A 25,709-nucleotide genomic window follows, 5' to 3' on the forward strand; every position below is an offset into this window, starting at 1 on the left:
ATTAAATGTACCCACCAACACTGCTGGCTAATTTCTGCATTTTTAGTAGAGATGTGGCTTCACCACGTTGGCCAGGCTGGTCTTGAACTCCAGACCTCAGGTGATCTACCCGCCTTGGACTCCCAAAGTGTTGGGATTACAGGCTCAAGCCACCACGCCCAGCCAACTTCTGGTAAACAATTTTCTGAGGTCAAAGACACAATGAATTTAAGCCAGTGATTCCCAAATCTACCTGTGCATCAGAATCACCTGTGGATATTTTAGTTCTGTTTTTGATATTCAAGTCCCACTTCCACCCTGGACATCCAGATTTGGTAGATCTGGCATGGGACTGAGGACTTTGTTTTTTAAAGAGATTTCACAGGTGACTAATGGGCTATCAGAGTTGAGAACTACAATTAGACCTGTTCTTTTTGAAAAAAAGTCTGAAATAGTCACAGTTTTGAATGACATTAACTCTTTCAGTACTACAGAATACAAATTATTGCTCTTAGTTTGACTTGATTATATTCCGTGGATAAATGTTAGTATTTGTAGAGTGTAAATATTAAGTTCTTTTTTCAAGGGAAGATAAAAAAATAGCACGTTTCATTATTTCACTGGTGAATACACACATGTGAACACACACATAATTGTTTAAAAATTTTTGTAAGCAGAATTTAAACAAATATTTCTCTCTAAGCTGCAGAAAACAATAGTTCTGGGGATGGCCCTACCTTGCTTTAGTCAGGCAGACCACATTCTCACTATGAATGCCACACTCAATTGCAACACCTACATAGCTTTCCTTAGTACTCACAAATTTAAATTCCGTATAACCTTATTAGAGCTACTCTCAACAACTATATAAGTCGTTCACTCTCAAAGTGAAGGTTTTGCATATATTTTCTCATTGAATGATTTAGATGTATACTCTGTATGAAACTTCGACAGTATATGATCCAAGCTAATATTATGCAGTGAAGTCATGGAATTAATGCCACTCCTAGGAACTGGAAAACATCACGATAGATGTTGCTATGCATATATTTAATTTCTGTGCTCAAATAATGATGGTATGCAAAAATAACCACTGCATTTACTTTTTAAAGTTTATGATGCCTGAATAGGAAATCTGAATATTTGGGGAATGCAAATATTTGTGATTACTCAACATTCTAGAATTTTTTAAAGTTTTGTAATGAATAATCAGTTTCTTTAACACATAGACTTTCTTTTTGCATGACTTTTATAATTAGGCCTTGTTTTTGACAGATTCTTCTTAATTAACATCAATATATGTTTTTAAATGGTATTGAAATATAGAGAAAACATCATTGAATAACATCACAAAATCTATTGTTAATACAGGTATAAGTGTAGTGTAAATGTATGTTTTATTAGGCTAGCTGGAAGAGTGTTTCCCCTGCATTCACTTCTTAACCTCACTCTACCACTCCCAGCTACTTCAACTATCATCACAGTGGCAGCTGGTCCTATAATCACTGTGGTTTCCTGGACTAAAAGTCAATGTTAATAATATTAATGGCCACTCTGAAAGTAGCACGTTTTGTGCCAGGCTCTGTTTGAAGTTTTACATGGATTAATTTATTTAATCCTGATCATAACCCATGGCATAGGCATGGATGGGGAAACTGAGGCACAAAGAAGTTACATAACTCATCCAAAATCAAATAGCTAGTAAATGGTGAGCCCAGAGCCTTTTGAGTCTAACATCTGTTCTCTTAAGCAAGATGTTACCCTCTTTCTGGCTTCTGGCTTCTGAGTTTGTCACTTACTTTCTAATTGTCAAAGGGGAAATCATGGAATCTATCATCTCAGGTTCCAAATCTGTAAAACAGATATAACGGCATCTCTCTGTCCATTTTGTATAAAGTCATAGGAATTAAAATGAGAAACAGGAAAGTATCTGCGCTACAGGAAAGTAGCTATGACCGTTAACTAATACTATTATAAATTCAGAGCAAGGCTTCACAAAAGTGGCTTTGAAATCTTTGACTATCACATTTATTTCAGCTATTTCATTTTGCCTTCATCTCCTATCTTAAGGTAGTAAATGAGACTTTAGAAAAAGATTAAAGCAAAACAAAAAATAAAATCTCAGGCTCCAATGGATCAGTTGATAACATTCCCATTAGGAAGCAGTATACATGAGAAAGAACTCACATTGTTCTCCTTCAAGGTCAATCTAACTTTTTTAAAGAAAACCTAGGATGGGGGTGGATATTTAAATGTTTACATGCAGGGAGACACTCTCACAACCACAGCTAAGTTCCTTCAGCAAATGCTCATTAAGGCAGCCACATGGGGTCTGATGTAATGGCAGAATGACAGGCATGAAGGACTGAGTCCCCACCTGGCACTCCATGGAATTTGATTGCTTTCTGGAACAGGTTGTGTTTCTGGGAGGAGGCAACCACATAAAACTTTAGTTCTACCTTTCTGAGTAAAAGAACAACCAAGACTCGCTTGAAGCAGAGAGAAAATTCTAGAAATCTTAAAGTTAATAATGTTACCTATGTAGTACCGGGGAAAAAAAAAGCCAGACTCGAGTTGGTCTGATTCTTGATCTTGTTATATACCAACAGCATGTTAATAGCATAAAGATACGGATTTTGGAGGCCAATTGCCTATCTTTAGATACCAGCTTTGCTCATTACTAACTATGCAGGCAAGTACTTAACTAGTCTGTGCCTAGATTTCATTTGTAAAATGGGAATAAAAATAGGATTTACTTCATGGAATGATGGGAAGGTTAATGAGTTTTTATACGTAGAGTGTCTAACACATTGTTACGCTAGACAAATATCTATCTTTTTCACTAATCTTTCTTGCTTCCGCTTCCTCATGCATAAAGTAAAAATAATAATACCAATCTCAAAGATTGAGATATTTTATGGAAAATAGTTAGCATAGACTGGTATACATATGGTAGAAATTCAATAAATTACAACAATTATTACCGTTAATTCAAAATGAATTTTTACATTTTTTCTAATATTGTTGTCCACATGGTCTCCAGTGATGATGAGAAATAATTTACAAGAGAGTATGAAACATTCTTTTTCTCTAATGGGTTTAGAAGCACTGTAGAAACCAAGTAAACTAACTGAGATTGTAGATTAAATGTGATAATATATGAAAGGTATCCAGCACCAAGCAGATCTCAATAAATGGTATTCCTTTCCCATAGCTCTTTAAGATTCAATAATCAGGTTGTATGTGATAACTACACAAATAGGTTTTAAATCTAATGATCTTTTCCCTTCCCTACCCCCATTTTCTTAGATTAATGTCTTTTTAGATTATCAATAATAAAAAATAAGAATTGTTGCTCCTATGAGGAAGGGGAAGGAGGAAGTAATTTAACATACTTTAAATGCCAATTATTTGATTTTCATATGCTATCTCTATTCTTCAACACTATCCTGCCAACTAAGTTATTATCTCTTAATTACAGGTAAAGAAACCAAGGGATAAATAGTCCAAGGTCATAAAGCCATTTAATGGTAGAGCCTTTAATTAATCTTTAGCAAATTTCTAGAATACAGTGTAGTATTATTAACCATAGTCATCATGTTGTATATTAGATTTGTAGCATTTACTCATCTTGCATAACTGAAACTTTGTGTCTTTTGACTAATACCTTCATGTTTCCCCCTTGATATGTGCCTAGACTTATCCAGTTCCAAAAGTCATGCTACTTCCTTCCACTTACCTTCCTGCCTCTAAAGAAATAAATATCTTGGTAGAAATACCAGAATTGAAAAAAAAAAAAAATTAATTACACAAAATTATGGGTAGGGCCTTCAACAATGGACCTTTAAAAACAACTGAGATTAATCATCATGAGTTTTATAAATTATAATTTGGAGACTAGTTCCCAGATGTTAAGCCTAATCTATTTACCTCTTATTTTCTGTGTGGACAGTACATTTTATATAATGTTTAATCTCTTGTAGCTTCCATCACTTACCAGCTGAGTCAGCCTTGGATTAGTCAAAATCAGTTACCTCAGGTGTAAAAGGGGGTAATTATAGCTGTCTCCTGGAATTACTAGCCAAATTAACCAATGTATATAAAAGCACTTTGTAAACTGAAAGGTATTACACAAATATCAGTTATTACTATTACCATAATTCTTAAGAATTCTAAGAAGTATTTAAATAATATCTGCTCATAACTGAGGATGTTCTGGCTCTGAATACTGTTTGTAAAAAAATACAAGCAAATGGCCAGGTGCAGTGGCTTATGCCTGTAATCCCAGGACTTTGGGAGGCTGAGGTGGGTGGATCACTTCAGGTCAGGAGTTTGAGATCAGCTTGACCAACATGGTGAGACCCTGCCTTTACTAAAAATATAAAATTAGCTTGGCGTGGTGGCACATGCCTGTAATCCTAGCTACTTGGGATGCTGAAGCAGTAGAATCGCTTAAATGTGGGAGATGAGGTTGCAGTGAGCTGAGATCGTGCCATTGCACTCCAGCCTGGGCAACAAGAGTAAAACCCTGTCTCAATAAACAAAAACAAGCAAATGGCTTGGGCCATAGAATAAATAGAACTCCTGCTTAAGTATCCTTGCATGTGACTTTTACAATATTGTCTCCCCTTACACCCTGGACCCTACTGAAGCTGTCACAAGAAAGTCATAGATACTAGTGGCTAATTCCTATTGTTCTTTTCCAGTCTCAGTCACCCCCTGGAAGAAGCTGTTCCTGACACATCAGTCTGGATTAGATGCCTTTTCTTAGCTCCACATAGCTTTCAGTACTGCTCTCCAACACAGTATGTTTCACCTCTATTATAATTTTGGTTTTACTTGCCTGGCCCCCTCCACAGTGTCCACTTTGCTGTCTTTTTGAAGATACCAAACACTGGCAAATATTTGTTGTTTCTCAGATGGCCTCTCTGATAAAATGGCTTTTGACCAGAGAGCTGAAGAAAGAAAGGCAAACCATGTGGACATGTGGATATGGAAGGGAAAAACATTCAAGGCAGAAGGAGTGGCAAGCACAAACTTCCTGAAGCAAAGTATGCCTACTATGATCAAATAACAAGGAAGTCTGAGCATCAACGAAGGGAGTGGTAGGAGAGGAGGTCAGAGCAGCCAGCTGGAGTCAAATCATAGTCTCATAAATAAGGGCTTTAGATTTCAACCCAGATGATGTGATCTGAATTTAAAAGAGTAATGTATGGTGCAGCATGAGTAACAGAGGCAGAAATGGAAGCTGTTTAGGGGGCTATTACAATAGTCAAATGATAGATGATATGAATTGACTAGTGTGCTGGTAGTGGCATGTGGCACATTGTGGATATATTTTGAAGGTAAAACCTACGGAATTTGTTGATGGACTGCATATAGAAAATGAAAGGGGGAAAAAAAGAGAAGGCAAACCCCAAGGTCTGTGACCCGAGCAATAGCTCCCATAGAACGATCATTTGCTAAGAAGAGGAAGACAGGCTGGGTGTGGTAGCTCACCCCTGTAATCCCAGCACTTTGGGAGGCCAAGGTAGGGGGATCGGTTGAGCTCAGGAGTTGGAGACCAGCCTTCCCAACATGGTGAACCCCTGTCTCTACAAAAAATACAAAAATTACTCCAGCGTGGTGGCATGTGCCTGCTGTCCAGCTACTCAGGAGGCTGAGGTGGAAGAATTGCTTGAGCCTCGGGAGGGTGGGGCTGCAGTGAACTGAGATCAAGCCACTGAACTCCAGCATGGGGGAAAGAGTGAGACCCTGTCTCAAAAAAAAAGAGAGTAAGACAATGGAAGGGCAGGCTAGGGATAAAAAGCAAGAGTTTGTGTTTGGACATATTAAATATGCAATGTTTATAAGATAACCAAGTGAGATGTTGATTAGGCAGTAGCAATTCGGCATTTATATTAAATAAATATATAATCAAGAGATGAAGGCAGAAAGATTGTAAAAGCACAATAAGAAAATTCTAAAAATAAATGTCCATTAAAAGGAAAGTAATTATATAAATTATGGTTCAGTTATATGACAGGCTATTATACAGCCACTAAACATGTTTTTGAATACTAAGAACATTAGAAAATTCTCAAGATATAATATTAAAGCAAAAAATAAAAGCAAAAACTCTCTCATTGTACATAGTATGGTCCAAATTATATAAACAAACATACAGACAAGGAAAAAACTCAAAGGAAAATATTTCAAGTGATTATCTCTCTGTAGTAGGAAAAATAGTAATTTTACTAGTTTTTCTTTATATTTTTGTTCATTTTACAGTTTTTCTACAAATATATATTATTTTTACAGTTAGAGAAAAGGAAATTAGACAAAAATAAAACATTGAAAGAAAAAATCAAGGAGGGCTATAAGGCAGATTAGTAGGTAATAAAAAGCAAATGGATACAAAGATGGAAAAAATATCTGGAAAAATATATAAAGCAGTATTTTCAAGATGTGTTTTTACGCAGTTATAGTTTGCCCCATTATCTATATTAATACAATTACATAGAAGCAAAAAGTGAACGACATAACCCAAAACTTATGAAATTTACAAATTGATAGCATAGTACGAATGTCTTTGGAATGCAATGATTGTATCTCACAATTTTCCTATATTTTGTTCAGGTAATTACTAATATTAACATAGTAACCTCACCCACAGCAGCTAATGATATAGGACAGGAGTCCTCAACCCCCACTATCGGTCAGGTCTATGGCCTGTTAGGAACTGGCCACGCAGCAGGAGGTGAGCTGTGAACTTCACTGCCTGAGCTTCCCCTTCTGTCAGATCAGCCCCTGGCATTAGATTCTCAAAGGAGTGAACCCTATTGTGAGCTGCACATGTGAAGGATTTGGGTTGCATGCTCTTTATGAGAATTGAATGCCTGATGATCTGAGGTGGAACAGTGAAACAGTTTCATCTGGAAACCCATCTCGCCCCTGCCACCTGTCCATGGAAAAACTGTCTTCCACGAAAGTGGTCCCTGGTGCCAAAAAGGTTGGGGACCACTGATACATGAGATGGCAGGAAATCACCCAGGCATTGCAAAGCTGTCATGGACAATTGCTAAAGTATACATCTGTGGGCAATTAGGAATCAGGCATCTTCTTGTCCTATATTGTCTCCTTATGGATGTATGAATATGAAAATAAACTCCTAGAAGAAGAGACCATGTCTACTTTCTTGAGTCACAGTATACACCCTCTTTCAATGTCATAGAGATTACGGCCAGAAATAAGCTGCACATTGTGTTCATGATAGTGGTTAACTTGTAAGAGGATACGGACCAACTGATGGTTGATGGTTTCTACAGCAGTCCCTCCAAAATTCTCCACTGCCTATCATCAATCCTTTTTTGCATCAATGAACTAAAGAATGAAAGCAAGGATGAACTTACTCCATTAAAAATGTAATGCAGCATTGATTAAATAACTATTCAAATTTTACATATATAGCAACAATAGCTATATATATGCAATAACCATTTACATAAAATTATAGGGCATAGTGCTGTGTGTTTATGTCTGGCTAACTCATGAATGACACAGGAAATGATAAATATCTATAGGAGACAGTTTTAAATTTCTCATTACTGTTGCATTTTTGCTAATATTTATTTCCTTGAAAGCAAACAGCAGCTTAACGTGTTTTCTAATATGTAGTTGGATGTCCTCCTTGAATTAAGATTTGTCAGATTCCCCATTAGCATACCCACTCTCTCTGCTTTCTACTTCTAGTAGGATAGTTCTATGAATCATTCTTCATGGTTTATGTAAGTAAACTTAAGTGGTTATGTGGTTAAAGTTTTCTCTTTATTGTTTATTTATATTAATAAAGAGAAAACTGTCCTTGAGGCTTCCACATAATAGTCTATCTGTCTCACTAGTTTTGTCTCACTCTCTCTTTCATCTCTATACTTTGCTTCAAAACTACATTATAGTACCCGTCTCTATGTTGGAGAAATCAGAAATGCAACATAGAGCAAAACAAAATCTCAGAATCTCAGAGACATTTGCTCATGAATCTTTAATTTGGTTAAGTTTTATAATGAACTTTGTAAAGTCTGTAAGGAGTCTGATGTCATGTTTTGCAGAACTTTTTAAGGGAAAAGCTACCTAGAGTTAGCTATTGAGAGTCACTATAAATTTTTTAAAAGGGCAAAATCAGCAAATTATCCAACAAAAAATTATATTTTAGCCAGAAGGAAAACTGATAGACTAGTTTATACCATATTTGGTTCCACTGAATTCTGTATTAGATTTTCATTGCAGCTGGTATTAGATATTCATTGTAGTCATAAAAATTAAGATTCTCAATAAAGCAGTCAGACTATATGACTCTCTGTAATAAAATATTATAATGTGCTCTGCAAGATAAATAAGTTGAAAAATCTATACATGTAGATTACATGTTTGAGCAGCTGTGTAATATTGTTGGCTACAGTTCCATAAATAATTGGATGATATTTACCAAAAAGGGGTTTATTTGTATCATAGTTCATCTTAAAATCCTTGTTTTTCAATAGCATTAATAACAGCTAACAATTTTCAGGTGCTTATTTTTCCCAAGCATGTTACATGTACTAACTCAGTTTATTGTCACAACAAACCTATGAGGTAGAAAGTATTATTTTACCCTTTTTATAAATGACAAAACTGACGCAAAGGGGAGTTGCATAACTGACTGAAGGTCACACAGCTAGGAAATGGTGTGATTCAAAACTAAGCAGGGTAACTTCAGGACCCACATACCTAATCACTCAGTTATTCTACTATAATTCTAAAGCAGGGTCAGTTGCCTGCTTAGGGTACTCTAGCTGTTTTCCACCATACTTGACTAAAAGTGATAGTGACAGGAGGCAGCCAAATGCCTAGGCAGATAGGGGTGGGTAACCAGTGAAACCCCACCTTCAAGCAAAAATAACAGCCTGAAACCCACGGACCAAAGTGATAACTTCTATTCCTGTTCGCCCACTCTCTCCCGATTGGTTCTTTCTGAATAATGACTTTTTACCAATCAAATGTTGCCTTTTCCAAAACTACCTATGGCCTGTCCTGCCTTCATCCTATGCATATAAAGACCCCAGACTCAGTCGACAGTTAGTGAACTGGGAGATGCAGACCCTCCCTCCATTGGAGTGGATACCATCTCATCAGTTGCCAGTGCAGGTAGGATAAAAGCAGGCAGAGGAACATGGAAAGATTAGACAGGCTTAGTCTTCCAGCCTACATCTTTCTCCTGTGCTGGGTGCTTTCTACCCTCAAACAACAGACTCCAAGTTCTTCAGCTTTGGACTCTTGGACCTTTGACCACAGAGTGAAGGCTGCACTGTTGGCTTCCCTATTTTTGAGATTTTGGGACTTGGACTGGCTTCCTTGCCTCTCAGCTTGCAGATGGCCTATTGTGGTACCTCACCTTGTGATCATGTGAGTCAATACTCCTTAATACACTCGCCTTATGTATACATCTCCTCTTATGCATCCATCCTATTATTTCTGTTCCTCCAGAGAACCCTGACTACAGCCTGACTTCGGGGAAGAAGACCTGCTCTTCCTGTCCCCTCTCTAACTCCCCTCCCTGCTGAGACGTTTTCATCACTCAATAAAATTCTCCGCCTTCACTATCATTTAGTCATCTGTGTGACCTCATTCTTCACGGATGCTGGACAAGAGCTTGTGACCACTGAGTGCAGGTCCCCAGAAAGGCTGTCACACTGGCCCTTTGCCATCACCGGAGGAGGGCATCCGCCCCATGCCATGAGGCAAGGGGCCAGCTGAGCTGCTAACATACTGCTGTCTGCAAATGGCAGAACTAAAAGAGTATTGTGATACCCCCTCTAGGGTTTCAGGGTTACGGGCACCCTCACCTGGATGCCACCACGCCCCCCTCCAGGAGACATGCCTGGTCTGGCCATGGGCCCCACGTGGAGCTTGCTCCTGTGCCGGTGCCTGGAGCAGCCAGCTGGATCCCACACTCACTCACATGCTCCTCTCCCACAAGGGGCTGAGCACGGTGGGCCAAGCAGACAGGGTGTCCCTGCTGCAAGTCTAGTGAAGGGGCCAAGAGAAATCCTGCATCAAAAGCATATAAGAAAAGATTTCTTTCCTGTATAAGAAGAAACTTCTAGTTCATTCAGGAATGGTTTTAAGTCATTAAATGTAAACTAAAAAGAAGAGAAGCTAGAACATGCTTGTACTGTACTCCGATGAGGTATTGTCTGATCCTTTGAGAGCTCACTCCTAATGGGTACCATAAACCTTGAGTCATTATTAAGGGACAGTTTATATAAAACACAATTAACAATTGGCAAATTTGTGTAACTTAGCTCAGTGTTTCTCAAGCTTGGGTACTTAAATGTACCTTGGGGTTTGTGGTATTTGCCAGGGATTACAAATATCTTCAGAAAACCTTTCTGGTGTGTCAATTTCATTTTAAGATTTGGAAGAAAAACAATGTAGTTTGTAACAAGAATATTTTTACTCTAAAGCAAATAATATTCTGCAAGATTTTGTGAGGAAAGATACAAGATTTTATGTGTTTTATGCTTGGGCAGAAATCTTCATGTTCTACCTCAGAGTCTGAGGAGAACAAGTTTATTTTCTACGTTAAGGGCATGTAAGTAGAAACATGTGACAAACAGTGGTCTGGCTTCTAACCAGTTCTGATCCACAAAGTTAAACAATAAGAGATAAGAAAAACAAAACAAAAAGAAACAAATAACAGTGGCAAATACTTATGCTGTTCCTGAAAGACTACTCCATGGGTGATTAAAAACTACAAAAATGGTCAGTAGTCAAAACAGTCTGGCTAAGCCAGGTCTGCTCTTCACGTGAACATGGGCTATTAAACCTTGCTCTGAGATATAGCTCGGATTTCTCTGTTTCATTTCTCTTCCATTGCTACCCCTCACTCCAGTCCTAGGTGCCATAATCTTTTCCCTCTTTTTTTCAGTGGTCTCTCTACTCCACAGAGCAGCCAGAACTTCTTTTTTTTTCTTTTTTTCTTTTTAACAAAAAACCCCCCATAAATCAGATCATTTAATTGTCCTGATTAGTACTCTTCAATGAATTCTCAATGCACTTAAAATTAGACCTACACTTTCTCATTACCTGTGAAGTCCTACATCTTCTACTTCCTGCTTCCTTATCTAACCTAATTTTCTGCCTGCTCCCATTACCTCATCTCTGTCTAGCCAAACTGGACTTCTTTACATTGCTGGAACACACTAAACTTATTCCTGCCTCAGTGACTTTGGCTTTGCTATTCCCTCTTCTTGGAATGCTATTTCTCTGATCTTTAATCATCACTTTCTACTTTTTATTCGGGTCTCAGTCCATACGCTATCTCCTGAGAGAGGCACTCCCTGGTTATCCTACTTCACATTGTTCTCTTCCCCAGTCACTGCTCATCACATTATCCTGTTTTATTTTCTTTATAGCACTTATCACTAACTGAACTTAATGCATTTATTTATACATCTCTTATTCAATATACTAAAATGTAAATTCCATGAGGGCAAGCACCTTGACCAGTTTGTTCACCATTGTGATTTCGTTGCTAATAACCATGCTTGACATGGGTAGAAGCTGAATATTCACTGAATGAGCAAATAACTGAATGAATGAAGGAGAAAAGGCAACTTGAATATACATTAGATGACATGGCTAGTAAGCTAGTGTTCTATAATTCAGACAATAGAGTAGACATGGACTCCAGACTGATGAGATTATGTCTGTTCAATAAGTGATGGAGTCAAACTGGTAAATATTAAAGTTACAGTTTGGGGCAGCTCTTGTAAAGTCTCTGTAGACAAGAAATCTTTATTGAGACTTTATTTATATTATGCTTTTTAATGAACTAAATGATGTGAGGGACCAATATGTAGAGGCAGCCAGAAAGACACACTAAGTTCACAGCTAGTTGAACTTAGTTTCTAACACTGAGAAATATATCTTTTACAGTTACAATTTAGGTCCCTGGGTTTTATAACAATATTTATCACATTCGTAACTTGGGAAATTAGGTCCCTACATCTTGAAAGAGCAGTTTTACTCTGCATTACCAATATTTTTTGTTTCATATTAATACTGTTTGCATATCCTAAGTATATTCAGGCAGACAGTAATAATGTGTGGTTTGCCCCTCTTCTGAGTAACTAGGGAAAACTTGACCCAGTAAAGATAGGACTCATAGTTATAGGTAATGTACAAAATAGACACTCTTACCAGGTAATCCTTGATTGAATATAGTTTTTCATAATTGCTACTTTCTTACTCCAGCCAAAAAAAGAGTGCACATATACATGGGCTCTAAATCTGATTGTACTACTTACAAATACTGGACAAGGGAAAGCAAAAAAATCACTCTGGGCCCTGTGTCCCCAGCCCATCCAAAAAAGGGAGATTAGACTCTATTTTTATTTATGGCCCTTTCTACTGACAGTCTATAATGCCTGAGCCAAAAACAATCTCAGTGTCATTGGAATAGCTTTGTTTTCCAAAAATTGAAAACCAGGTATCTACATCACAACGAATGCTGATTTACAGGGACTCAGTGGGCATGCTACTAAGAGACTGTACCCAAAACTTTTTTTATTTGTGCATTTTCTTCTAAATTCATGGAAAAATAAAACTTCTCAGTTTATGCAGGTGTACATTTCTTTAATAGAAATAGATTTAAAAATCTACCTAGGTTATTGTAGTATTATTTGAATCAAAATTGCTTTAAAATTCTTACTGTACATCCATAACAAATGTGACTATAAATCAGGAAAATAGAGAAACATTTATTACAACAGATTAAGATATGAACACATGGAACAAAAGGTTTCCAATTTGATGTGATTTTATAGGTTATGGGTAAGTTCCTATTTCACAGACATGTTTCCCTACTGGCCCAAGTTCCATTATTAGAGATTTATTTTTTTGATTTACTATTTTAGGAAGCTACAAAGTAGGTCTCAAACATAAGCAGCTAAATGAACTTAGAATAATAATTTATAGAGCTTTCTAAAAATGACAACATTCGTACATGTTAACATATTAAAACTTCACAATTCCATGAGGAAATTAATAGATCCTTTATAATGAATCTATGGATGAGAAAATCAAGACTTGAGATGAACTGACTTGTTCAGAGTTATCTAGATAGTAAATGGTAGGATGAGCACTACCAACCAGGGATGCAGGGATGGGGCCTTTGAAAACAGACAGAACTGAATTCAAATTGTGATTCTATTTGATTGCTGTATGCTATGAGGGAATTACTTAACCTCTCTGAGAATTTTTTAATCTGTAAAAATCAAGAATAAGAATATCACATAAATAATATAGGAGCAATAATATATATTATAGCACTTATTGTTAATGGTGTATAGTAATGATCCTTTTGTTTTTATTACTTTATATATTGTTAATCTTACAGATAGGTTGCATAGGAGAGAAGGAATAGGAATACAAACATGATGTAAACGTAGGTACAATTTTCCTTTGTGAGTCTTATATTTCAAGTTCTAATTTTTGCCTTCATTTTATTCTATTTCTATTTATTCTGTGAGTCTGTGCAATCACTCCCCCTACCACGAATGCCCTTCCCCATCTCTTGACTCTCTGACCAATGTCTACACAGTTTTCAAGTGCTAATTAGAGTCATTTCCTCTTTTTTTCTTTTTTTGACTTTAAAATGGAAGTTTACTTAAAAGTACTCATGAAAGATACAAGTCTTTCTTTTGGGGTTAAATATAGGTATACTTTGAATTTCACAAAGGGGATCAATATCACTAGTTCACAAAAATCTTATCTATGAGTCATTTAAAACAGTTTCTAGCAGCTTTTTTTTTTTTTTTTTAATTATACTTTAAGTTCTAGGGTACATGTGCACAACGTGCAGGTTTGTTACATATGTATACATGTGCCATGTTGGTGTGCTGCACCCATTAACTCGTCATTTACATTAGGTATATCTCCTAATGCTATCCCTCTGCCAACCCCCTCCCCACAATAGGGCCCAGTGTGTGATGCTCCCCTTCCTGTGTCCAAGTGATCTCATTGCTCAATTCTCACCTATGAGTGAGAACATGCGGTGTTTGGTTATCTGCTCTTGTGATAGTTTGCTGAGAATGATGGTTTCTAGCTGCATCCATGTCCCTACAAAGGACACGAACTCATCCTTTTTATGGCTGCATAGTATTCCATGGTGTATATGTGCCACATTTTCTTAATCCAGTCTGTCACTGATGGATATTTGGGTTGATTCCAAGTCCTTGCTATTGTGAATAGTGCTGCAATAAACATACGTGTGCATGTGTCTTTATAGCAGCATGACTTATAATCCTTTCAGTATATCCCCAGTAATGGAGTGGCTGGGTCAAATGGTATTTCTAGTTCTAGATCCTTGAGGAATCACCACACTGTTTTCCACAATGGTTGAACTAGTTTACAGTCCCACCAACAGTGTAGAAGTGTTCCTATTTCTCCACATCCTCTCTAGCACCTGTTGTTTCTTGATTTTTTAATGACTGACATTCTAACTGGTGTGAGATGGTATCTCATTGTGGTTTTGATTTGCATTTCTCTGATGGCCAGTGATGATGAGCATTTTTTCATGTGTCTGTTGGCTGTATGAATGTCTTCTTTTGAGAAGTGTCTGTTCATGTCCTTTGCCCACTTTATGATGGGGTGGTTTATTTTTTTCTTGTAAATTTGATTGAGTTCTTTATAGGTTCTGGATATTAGCCCTTTGTCAGATGAGTGAATTGCAAAAATTTTCTCCCATTCTGTAGGTTGCCTGTTCACTCTGATGGCAGTTTCTTTTGCTGTGCAGAAGCTCTTTAGTTTAATGAGATCCCATTTGTCAATTTTGGCTTTTGTTGCCATTGCTTTTGGTGTTTTAGACATGAAGTCTTCGCCCATGCCTATGTCCTGAATGGTATTACTTAGGTTTTCTTCTAGGGTTTTTATGGTTTTAGGTCTAACATTTAAGTCTCTAATCCATCTTGAATTAATTTTCGTATAAGGAGTAAGGAAAACATCCAGTTTCAGCTTTCTACTTATGGCTAGCCAATTTTCCCAGCACCATTTATTAAATAGGGAATCCTTTCCCCATTTCTTGTTTTTCTCAGGTTTGTCAAAGATCAGATGGCTGTAGATGTGTGATATTATTTCTGAGGGCTCTGTTCTGTTCCATTGGTCGACATCTCTGTTTTGGTACCAGTACCATGCTGTTTTGGTTACTGTAACCTTGTAGCATAGTTTGAAGTCAGGTAGCGTGATGACTCCAGCTTTATTCTTTTGACTTAGGATGGTGTTGGCAATACAGGCTCTTTTTTGGTTCCATATGAACTTTAAAGTAGTGTTTTCCAATTCTGTGAAGAAAGTCATTGGTAGCTTGATGGGGATGGCATTGAATCTGTAAATTACCTTGGGCAGTATGGCCATTTTCACAATATTGATTCTTCTTACCCATGAGCATGGTATGTTCTTCCATTTGTTTGTGTCCTCTTTTATTTCACTGAGCAGTGGTTTGTGGTTCTCCTTGAAGAGGTCCTTTACATTCCTTGTAAGTTGGATTCCTAGGTATTTTATTCTCTTTGAAGCAATTGTGAATGGGAGTTCATTCATGATTTGGCTCTCTGTTTGTCTGTTGCTGGTGTATAAGAATGTGTGTGATTTTTGCACGTTGATTTTGTATCCTGAGACTTTGCTGAAGTTGCTTATCAGCTTAAGGAGATTTTGGGCTGAGACAATGGGGTTTTCTAAATATACAATCATGTCATCTGCAAACAGGGACAATTTGACTTCTTCTTTTCCTAACTGAATACCCTTTATTTCTTTCTCTTGCCTGATTGTCCTAGCCAGAACTTCCAACACTATGTTGAATAGGAGTGGTGAGAGAGGGCATCCCTGTCTTGTGCCAGTTTTCAAAGGGAATGCTTCCAGTTTTTGCCCATTCAGTATGATATTTGTTGTGGGTTTGTCATAAATAGCTCTTATTATTTTGAGATATGTTCCATAAATACCGAATTTATTGAGAATTTTTAGCATGAAGGGCTGTTGAATTTTGTCGAAGGCCTTTTTGCATCTATTGAGATAATCATGTGGTTTTGTCTTTGGTTCTGTTAATATGCTGGATTACGTTTATTGATTTGCATATGTTGAACCAGCCTTGCATCCCAAGGATGAAGACCACTTGATTGTGGTGGATAAGCTTTTTGATGTGCTGCTGGACTTGATTTGCCAGTATTTTATTGAGGATTTTGCGTCGATGTTCATCAGGGATATTGGTCTAAAATTCTCTTTTTTTTTTTTGTATCTCTGTCAGGCTTTGATATCAGGATGATGTTGGCCTCGTAAAATGAGTTAGGGAGGATTCTCTCTTTTCTATTGATTGGCATAGTTTCAGAAGGAATGGTACAAGCTCCTCCTTGTACCTCTGGTAGAATTCGGCTGTGAATCCATCTGGTCCTGGACTTTTTTTGGTTGGTAGGCTATTAATTATTGCCTCAATTTCAGAGCCTGCTATTGGTCTATTCAGGGATTCAACTTCTTCCTGGTTTAGTCTTGGGAGAGTGTAAGTGTCCAGGAAATTATCCATTTCTTCTAGGTTTTCCAGTTTATTTGCATAGAGGTGTTTATAGTATTCTCTGATGGTAGTTTGTATTTCTGTGGGGTCAGTGGTGATATCCCCTTTACCATTTTTTATTGCGTCTATTTGATTCTTCTCTCTTTTCTTCTTTATTAGTCTTGCTAGCGGTCTATCAATTTTGTTGATCTTTTCAAAAAACCAGCTCCTGGATTCATTGATTTTTTGGAGGGTTTTTTGTGTCTCTATCTCCTTCAGTTCTGCTCTGATCTTAGTTATTTCTTGCCTTTTGCTAGCTTTTGAATATGTTTGCTCTTGCTTCTCTAGTTCTTTTAATTGTGATGTTAGAGTGTCAATTTTAGATCTTTACTGCTTTCTCTTGTGGGCATTTAGTGCTATAAATTTCCCTCTACACACTGCTTTAAATGTGTCCCAGAGATTCTGGTATGTTGTATCTTTGTTCTCATTGGTTTCAAAGAACATCTTTATTTCTGCCTTCATTTTGTTATGTACCCAATAGTCATTCAGGGGCAGGTTGTTTAGTTTCCATGTACTTGAGTGGTTTTGATTGGGTTTCTTAGTCCTGAGTTCTAGTTTGATTGCACTGTGGTCTGAGAGACAGTTTGTTATAATTTGTGTTCTTTACATTTGCTAAGGAGTGCTTTACTTCCAATTATGTGATCAATTTTGGAATAAGTGTGATGTGATGCTGAGAAGAATGTATATTCTGTTGATTTGGGGTGGAGAGTTCTGTAGATGTCTATTAGGTCCACTTGGTGCAGAGTTGAGTTCAATTCCTGGATATCCTTGTTATCTTTCTGTCTCGTTGATCTGTCTAATGCTGACAGTGGGGTGTTAAAGTCTCCCATTATTATTGTATGGGAGTCTAAGTCTCTTTGTAAGTCTCTAAGGACTTGCTTTATGAATCTGGGTGCTCCTGTATTGGGCGCATATATTTTTAGGATAAGTAGCTCTTCCTGATGAATTGATTCCTTTACCATTATGTAATAGCCTTCTTTGTCTCTTTTCATCTTTGATGGTTTAAAGTCTGTTTTATCAGGGACTAGGATTGCAACCCCTGTTTTTTTTTGTTTTCCATTTGCTTGGTAGATCTTCCTCAATCCCTTTATTTTGAGTTTGTGTGTGTCTCTGTATGTGAGATGGGTCTCCTGAATACAGCAAACTGATGGGTCTTGACTCTTTAACCAATTTTCCAGTCTGTGTCTTTTAATTGGACCATTTAGTCCATTTACATTTAAGATTAATATTGTTATGTGTGAACTTGATCCTGTCATTATGATATTAGCTGGTTATTTTGCTCGCTAGTGATGCAGTTTTTTCCTAGCATCGATGGACTTTATATTTTGACATGTTTTTGCAATGGCTGGTACCTGTTGTTCCTTTCCATGTTTAGTGCTTCCTTCAGGATCTCTTGTAGGACAGGCCTGGTGGTGACAAAATCTCTCAGCATTTGCTTGTCTGTAAAGGATTTTATTTTTCCTTCACTTATGAAACTTAGTTTGGCTGGGTATGAAATTCTGGGTTGAAAATTCTTTTCTTTAAGAATGTTGAATATTGGCCCCCACTCTCTCCTGGCTTAGAGAGTTTCTGCTGAGAGATCTGCTGTTAGTCTAATGGGCTTCCCTTTGTGTGTAACCAGACCTTTCTCTCTGGCTGCCCTTAACATTTTTTCCTTAATTTCAGCTTCCGTGAATCTGACAATTATGTGTCTTGGGATTGCTCTTCTCGAGGAGTATCTTTGTGGCGTTCTCTGTGTTTCCTGAATTTGGACGTTGGCCTGTCTTACTAGGTTGGGGAAGTTCTCCTGGATGATATCCTGTAGAGTGTTTTGCAACTTGGTTCCATTTTCCCCGTCACTTTCAGGCACTCCAATCAGACGTAGATTTGGTCTTTTCACATAATCCCATACTTCTTGGAGGCTTTGTTCATTTCTTTTTACTCTTGTATTTGCCACACTTCTCTTCTTGCTTCATTTCATTCATTTGATCTTCAATCGCTGATACTCTTTCTTCCAGTTGATCGAGTTGGTTACTGAAGCTTGTGCATCTGTCACATAATTCTCGTGTCATGGTTTTCATCTCTATCAGTTCTTTTATGGTCTTCTCTGCATTGATTATTCTAGTTATCCATTCATCCATTCTTTTTCAAGGTTTTTAGTTTCTTTGTGCTGGTTACGTAGTTCCTCTTTTAACTCTGAGAAGTTTGGTTGACTGAAGCCTTCTTCTCTCAGCTCGTCAAAGTCTTTCTCTGTCCAGCTTTGTTCCATTGCTGGCAATGAGCTGTGTTCCTTTGGAGGGGGAGATGCACTCTGATTTTTTGAATTTCCAGCTTTCCTGCACTGCTTTTTCCCCATCTTTGTGGTTTTATCTGCCTTTCGTCTTTGATGATGGTGACGTACTGATGGGGTTTTGGTGTGGGTGTCCTTTCTGTTTGTTAGTTTTCCTTCCAACAGTCAGGACCCTCAGCTGTAGGTCTGCTCAAATTTGCTTGAGGTCCACTCCAGACCCTGTTTGCCTGGGTATCAGCAGCGGAGGCTGCAGAAGATAGAATATTGCTGAACAATATTATTGCTGTCTGATTTTTTCTCTGGAAGCTTCATCTCAGGGGTGTACCCCACCGTGTGAGGTGTGAGATGTCAGTCTGCACGTAGTGGGGAATGTCTCCCAGTTAGGCTACTCAGGGGTCAGGGACCCACTTAAGCAGGCAGTCTGTCTGTTCTCAGATCTCAACCTCTGTGCTGGAAGATCCACTGCTCTCTTCAAAGCTATCAGACAGGGGCATTTACCTCTGCCGTGGTTTCTGCTGCTTTTTGTTTAGCTATGCCCTGTCCCCAGAGGAGGAGTCTACAGAAGCAGGCCAGCCTCCTTGAGCTGCAGTGGGCTCCACCCAGTTCGAGCTTCCCGGCAACTTTGTTTACCCACTTAAGCCTCAGCAATGGCAGGCGCCCCTGCCCCAGCCTCACTGCTGCCTTGCAGTTAGATCTCAGACTGCTGTGCTAGCAATGAGGGAGGCTCCATGGGCGTGGGATCCTCTGGGCCAGGTGTGGGATATAGTCTACTGGTGTGCCATTTGCTAAGACCCTTGGTAAAGCACAGTATTAGGGTGGGAGTTACCTGACTTTCCAGGTGTTGTGTGTCTCAGTTTCCCTTGGCTAGGAAAAGGGATTCCCTTCCCCCTTGTGCTTCCCAGGTGAGGCAATGCCTCGCCCTCCTTCAGCTCTCACTGGTCGGGCTGCACCAGCTGACCAGCACCGATTGTCTGGCACTCCCCAGTGAGATGAACCCAGTATCTCAGTTTAAAATGCAGAAATCACCCATCTTCTGTGTCACTCACGCTGGGAGCTGGAGGCTGGAGCTGTTCGTATTCAGCCATCTTAGGCATGCCCTCTCTCATTTCCTCTTTAAAACTTTCTTTGATGCCATAGGTTAGTCCTATGGCATTCATGTAAAACTTATATTCATTTAGCAATATTTCCTAAGTGTCTCTTGTGGTGTTAGGGAACTCTGCTAGTGCTACATAAGGGCGCTTTAGAGAACTGACCCTACTTTTGCTTGTTTGCTTCTATTAGTAGTCTCATACTTTTGAATTTTACAGATATTTAACATTTAAAAAATGAAGACTAACAAAAATTTGCCAATTTTTCTCTTCTAAGTAAAAGCATAATAAATAATGCCTCAATTCTTTTACAAAAGAAAGGGCATTTTGATTACCAAATATATAATCTCAAGATTTTGAAAAAAAGTAATAAATTAGGCTTTGTGGAAAACTTCATGGAGGGTTTCTGTGTAAATTAGGGAACAGGCATTGGGGAATCCATTGATTTATACATATTTTTACCCCAATTGGATAGTTGTTAGATGCTATTTCTTATTCAATTGTGCATCTCTAGTGCAGTGCCCAGTGTTTTATAGGAAGTACTCAATTAATATTTATGAATGAGAAAGTGAATCTGCCTCTGAGCAAATACCTCTGAGACCTATGGTAATGCCTACAGTAGGGAGCACCTATGAGACAACACCAACAGTGGTAAGAAAGTGGTGGAGGGGTGTGTATTTGTATGTTTATGTGTGTGAACTAATATAATTTATTTTAACAGTTTGCCAGGCACCAACCATTCTGATTTTGTAGGGAAATATTAGTGAGACTGTCTTCTAGGGGAACAGGGGAGGAGGCAGGGGCAGGATCTAAGATATTGAGACATATCTCATGTGTACTGTAAAAATATTTCATGTGACATCTGAAGTGGATTAAGATTATAGTAAGTATAGTTACTATAAATAGATAACATTCATTGAGTACTTATAAAGTGCCAGACACTGTTCTAAGCTCTTTGCATTCACTAGGTGACTTAATTACTACAACAACCTATTGAGATAGACTCACTTTCTATTCCCTTCTACAGATGAGAAAACTGAAGCTTGCAGAGGTTAAATGACTTGCCCCCGGTCACACAGTTAGTCAGTAGTAGAGGTAGGTTTCAACTATGGTCTAGTTGTTTTTAGAGCTCATCAAAACTCTGAGGTCCCTTTCTAGCCACCTATTTCTATGATGAACATAGTTTTATATGACTTGGTTTTCATTTTTAATTTTAGAAAATTAAAATGTTTTCTCTTAGGATTTTAAAGCTGTTAGGGCACTCAGTTTTTCTACTTAATAAAAGCTATGTGACCATAAGCAAGTTCCATAACCTCTTTGAACTTCAAGTTCTACATCTCTAAAATGGAGGTGAAAGTCTTTTTCTGTGTGTTTTTGGGAGGATTAAACAGATAGTGTATAAAAATAGCTAGCAAAGGGTCTGGATTATGAAGGGGCTTGAACAAATGTTAATTCACTAGGCCCCATAGGGCCTAGTAACATAAAATGACATTTTTAAGTTAAAATCATATCAAATATTAGTAATAGGATGAGAGCAAAGAGATCATCACTCTGGTGGATAAAGGTGCCTGTATTTACAGAATTCCTTAGAGAGCCACGAGGATTATCTTTGCTGCAGCCCTCATTTTAATTAAGAGCATAGAGATCCAACATTTCAGCATAGGAAGAAGCTTGCATTTGATTTACACCATGGATGCACATTTTCAGCATCCAAACATTCCATTCCTTGGCTAAAGATATAAAGAGCTACTTTGGCAAACCTGATCTTGCAGAATAAATGGAAAATGCTTAATCATTTAAAAAGATATACAAAAGAATGGAAAGATCAAAGCATGCACATATACCAGTGAGGAAAGCTAACTGGCAGAAAGTCTCTACTTTTTGAAAGGCTGACAAATGACTTCAGTTAGACAGGGTAAAAAACCAAAACAATCCATCTATCATTCTTTACATATAAACACATATAGAAATTAAGCACACACATGTACATGTAATCTCACTTTTGATAAAACTATTGTTTATGCAGAAAATTAAGTTGTGGAACAATGTATAAAATATAAACTTATTTCATAAAAATAATGTCAGGCTCCACGTATATCTGAAAATATATACGTTTGTAAGAACATGGAGAAGGTATGAAAGGTTTATGCCAGGTTGTCACCTTGGGTACCCCAGGACAGGTCACTCTGGAGGGAGTTTGTGGGAAGTTTTTGTTCCTTAATCATCTTTGTATTCTTTTGCCAAATATAATGACTAGTTAAAGACAAAAAGTTTTTACATTTACATTTCTTTATTATTAATTTACCCATTGAATTCCAGTAACCAAATATATAATTTTGGCATGCTACTTCCTTCCTTTTGAACCTCAGCACTATCTTCTCTTCTCAAGTATTAATACTTATCTTACAGTATGGCTGTAAAGCTTAAATGAGATCAGATATAGAAAGTCTTAATAAATGGCAAAGTGATGTATAAGTGTATCTTACTATTTATTCACAAGTATTTTGTGATTTTGCTGCCTATCAGAGGACAATGACACACTTACAATGCACTTGAGGCAAAACTACAATAAGGTTGAATGGAACCCAGAAGCTTCAGTTAGCATCCAAAACAACACCTGACATGTTAGGCAAATGTGATTTATTTCTGGTAATCAGAGCAAATTCAATTAACCAACAGGCATATCTGACCTGGTGTAGTCGTCGTCAACAAGCATGTGCTTTGGAATTGGTGAGTACCTTCCCGGAGAGATGGGTGGCAGGGAGGTTTTATATTCTAAAGTGCCATTGTTGCCAGAGAGTAGATGGTTTTCCATTGGTGGAGAATAAGCTAAGAGGTGGGGGAAAAGGAGAAAAGAAACCTGTTATGTGGGTGATTCAATGTGTCATGCTATACTTCAGAAAAAATGTATTAAAAACAGAAAGGCTTTGCTGCATGCCAAGGATTTTCTTGTCCTCCAAGAGGGAGGAGTTGCAGTTTATTTGCATTTAATATATACAAGCACATGGTAACCTTTAGGATAGGAAAGACTTAATAATAGTTAAGTCTGTAATGCCAGTTAGTATAATTTGGAGAAAAGAAGAACAGGAGAAGACATCCAGCACACATATTTTCAGAACAATGATTAATTTTCTATTGAAATAAAATGTTAGCTTTCTAATTGCAGAGCTTACATTGTTTTCACATAATTAATGTCCAATCATCGAGAACAAAAGCCTCCTAAGGAGCAGATTCTCCTATGAGATTTTCTCCCAAAATACACTCTATTCCCATCCCACAAAGGCCAAGAACTCTGGCCTTTCTTTTTTATTCCTCCTTCCTAATGTTTCTCCCTTTTAGATGACTGAAAACACCTCCTAACTGGGTCTCTTGCTTCTTTCTCTCTCCTCAAATCCATTTTATATGTTGAGATGAGGTAAACCTTCCTGAAATTCAGCTTGACCACACTATTCTCTTACTTAAATGTTCTCCGTTGTTGTTATATATTTAATATAGATAAACTCACCTCTTTGCCATTCTTGCAAGATCAATCAATTTTAATATCCCCACAACACATATCCTATTGTCCTCAACAATAGCCTGTGCTTCCTGACATCTGTACCATCTACCTATAATTTGTGTCTCATACCTAACCCATCTGAGATGTTGAAATCTCATTCTGAAGATGCAACTGAAATGCCATCCTATGCAAAAAGATTTTTCTTATGTTCCAAAGACAAATGATATATCTCTTTTCTTTGAGTTCCCAAATAACATTTAACATTTATATTTACCTCTCCCATGGCATATACATACCTCTTATTCTGCCAAATATGCTTCTATTTATATATCTGAGTTAGCCTTCCTCCCAGCAAAACTCTTTGAAGGCCATGATTCTATCTCCTCTGTATCACACATATTACCTTACAATGTGTCTTGTACATACTGAACTTACTCAATACATATTTCTTAGGTTTATTAGGTAGTTTGGTTTTCTCCCTTTTCTCTCTTTGACATTAACCTTATATGCCCTCCATGAAGTGGCTCACAGACTATCAGGGCTGATTTAGCAACATTTGTCCACTTTGGAAAGCTCTGAAAGTTAAAACTCTTTCATATTCTAAGGTAAGACTGATCTCAATTTACTGCCAGCTTGAAAACATACATATTTTGGAGGTAAGTTGTTTTAGAATCATCATTAAGAAAAGCAATAGCTAATGCAATGGGCAGGAAACAAAATTATTCAACACTTAACATTTCTCTCAAGAGAAACATGTAAATCTGAGATAAGTTAAACAATTTGCTTGAGACCGTAGTACTAATTAGTGGCCAGTTCTGAAGACGTTCCAAGTTTCCAGTCTCACAAACGGACTTTCAACATTTCAGAATGAGCAAGCTTACTACTGTTGACACAAATGTCCCTTACATTTACATAACAAAGTAAATTGCTTCTAAATCTAGTCTTCAAAGACAGAAACTTAGTTAAGATTCGTGTTGACCTATTAAGAAGAGGAGGACACATGAGGCTTAGGCTACAGTGGATTTTTTGAGGACTCCAGCATAGTGTCTCATTAGTTGTTAGTTGTTGCCCCAGAAGTCTCACTTCCAGCTCACCTCTATTGCCATAGTGACTGATAATTTTTTCCAGCTTTCTTGCCAATATAACAAATTCAAGTAAAGTAAAAGCTATGATGATGGTGATTGAGGATCTTGATTTCACCATTCAATTGCAAGATCCCCTTTTTCTGGAAGAATCATAGAGCTACCTCTGGTCTATTTGCCAGTCTCTCTTTTCTAGTCTACTACTACAGAGATCTGAAGTTGGAAGAAAGAATATGATGGCATGAGAGTGATCATGCTTTAGGAGCTTGAGAAATAGCCTTTCAAAATGTGTTGCCCATAGACTACTGTAACCACACTGTCCTCAACATTAAGCCTTTCCATAACAGTGGGCATGCCAACTCATTAGGATATCTCACCTTCAAACAGTAGGTAAGGGCCTGCAAGGCAACATAGGAGTGGAGCTTAGGATACTCCCTCTGAAGTATTTCCAGAAGTTAACCAAGAGGGAAGGTACAAGCAGAACACTTTGTCAATAGTTTTATAGAATTTCAGTTTTGCAAGTCTGGCATGCTATTTGAAGATGACAATGGTACTTACAGTGAGTAATATCAGGTGGACCATAAGGATCAGTCATATAAATGGTAGTGGGTTTGCCAACTTTTAAATAAACTACCTCTGATGTGTTCTTCAATATTGCTACTGCCTCTTCATGTGTTACTTCTTCTAAACTATAGTTGTTTACCTGAAAAGGGGAAAAAAATCAACAATAGAGTTAAATCTATGCAGCAGAAGAAAAATATTCAGACAAGAAGATTCCTGGAATTATAAATTGTGATAATTACTGTCTGGTATTTTTGACAGAACAGATGAATTAAATGCATTAGTCAAAGCAGATAAGTACAATCATTGATGCTATAAAAGAAAGTTGCTTCCGCCTTTTTAAAATGAGGAAGTGATGTACTATAATGGAATTCAGAATAGTATTTGTGGAAAGGAAAATAAGGAGTCAAATGCCTTTTTTGTTATGCTATAGTTTCTATGACACAAAAGTAACACATATTCATGGAATAAAACTTAGAAAAAGAAGAAAATAAAATCATTCATAATCTCCCTACTTAGATACATTTCCTTAAACAATTTTGACTTTATTATACACATTGTTTTGGAACCTGCTTTTTAAAACTAGAGGGACTAGTTGTTTGTAACAGCAATGTAGTTT

The 25,709-nt window shown here is 37.5% G+C and overlaps 1 protein-coding gene across 11 annotated transcripts in view; it reads right to left on the bottom strand.

The window, feature by feature from the left end:
* The window catches only part of DLG2 (discs large MAGUK scaffold protein 2), a 2,171,029-nt gene that overhangs the window by 502,545 nt on the left and 1,642,775 nt on the right, over positions 1–25,709 (bottom strand). For all 11 annotated transcript variants that reach the window (XM_025355445.1, XM_025355443.1, XM_025355446.1 and 8 more), the window contains 2 exons: positions 25,088–25,232; positions 22,639–22,777 (listed from right to left, as the gene is read on the bottom strand). In XM_025355445.1, coding sequence (XP_025211230.1) covers positions 22,639–22,777; positions 25,088–25,232 — 284 coding nt within the window. The remainder of the gene's footprint in view (positions 1–22,638; positions 22,778–25,087; positions 25,233–25,709) is intronic.

The sequence above is a fragment of the Theropithecus gelada genome, chromosome 14 (assembly GCF_003255815.1).
Source record: "Theropithecus gelada isolate Dixy chromosome 14, Tgel_1.0, whole genome shotgun sequence".
NCBI classification, from domain to species: Eukaryota; Metazoa; Chordata; class Mammalia; order Primates; family Cercopithecidae; genus Theropithecus; species Theropithecus gelada.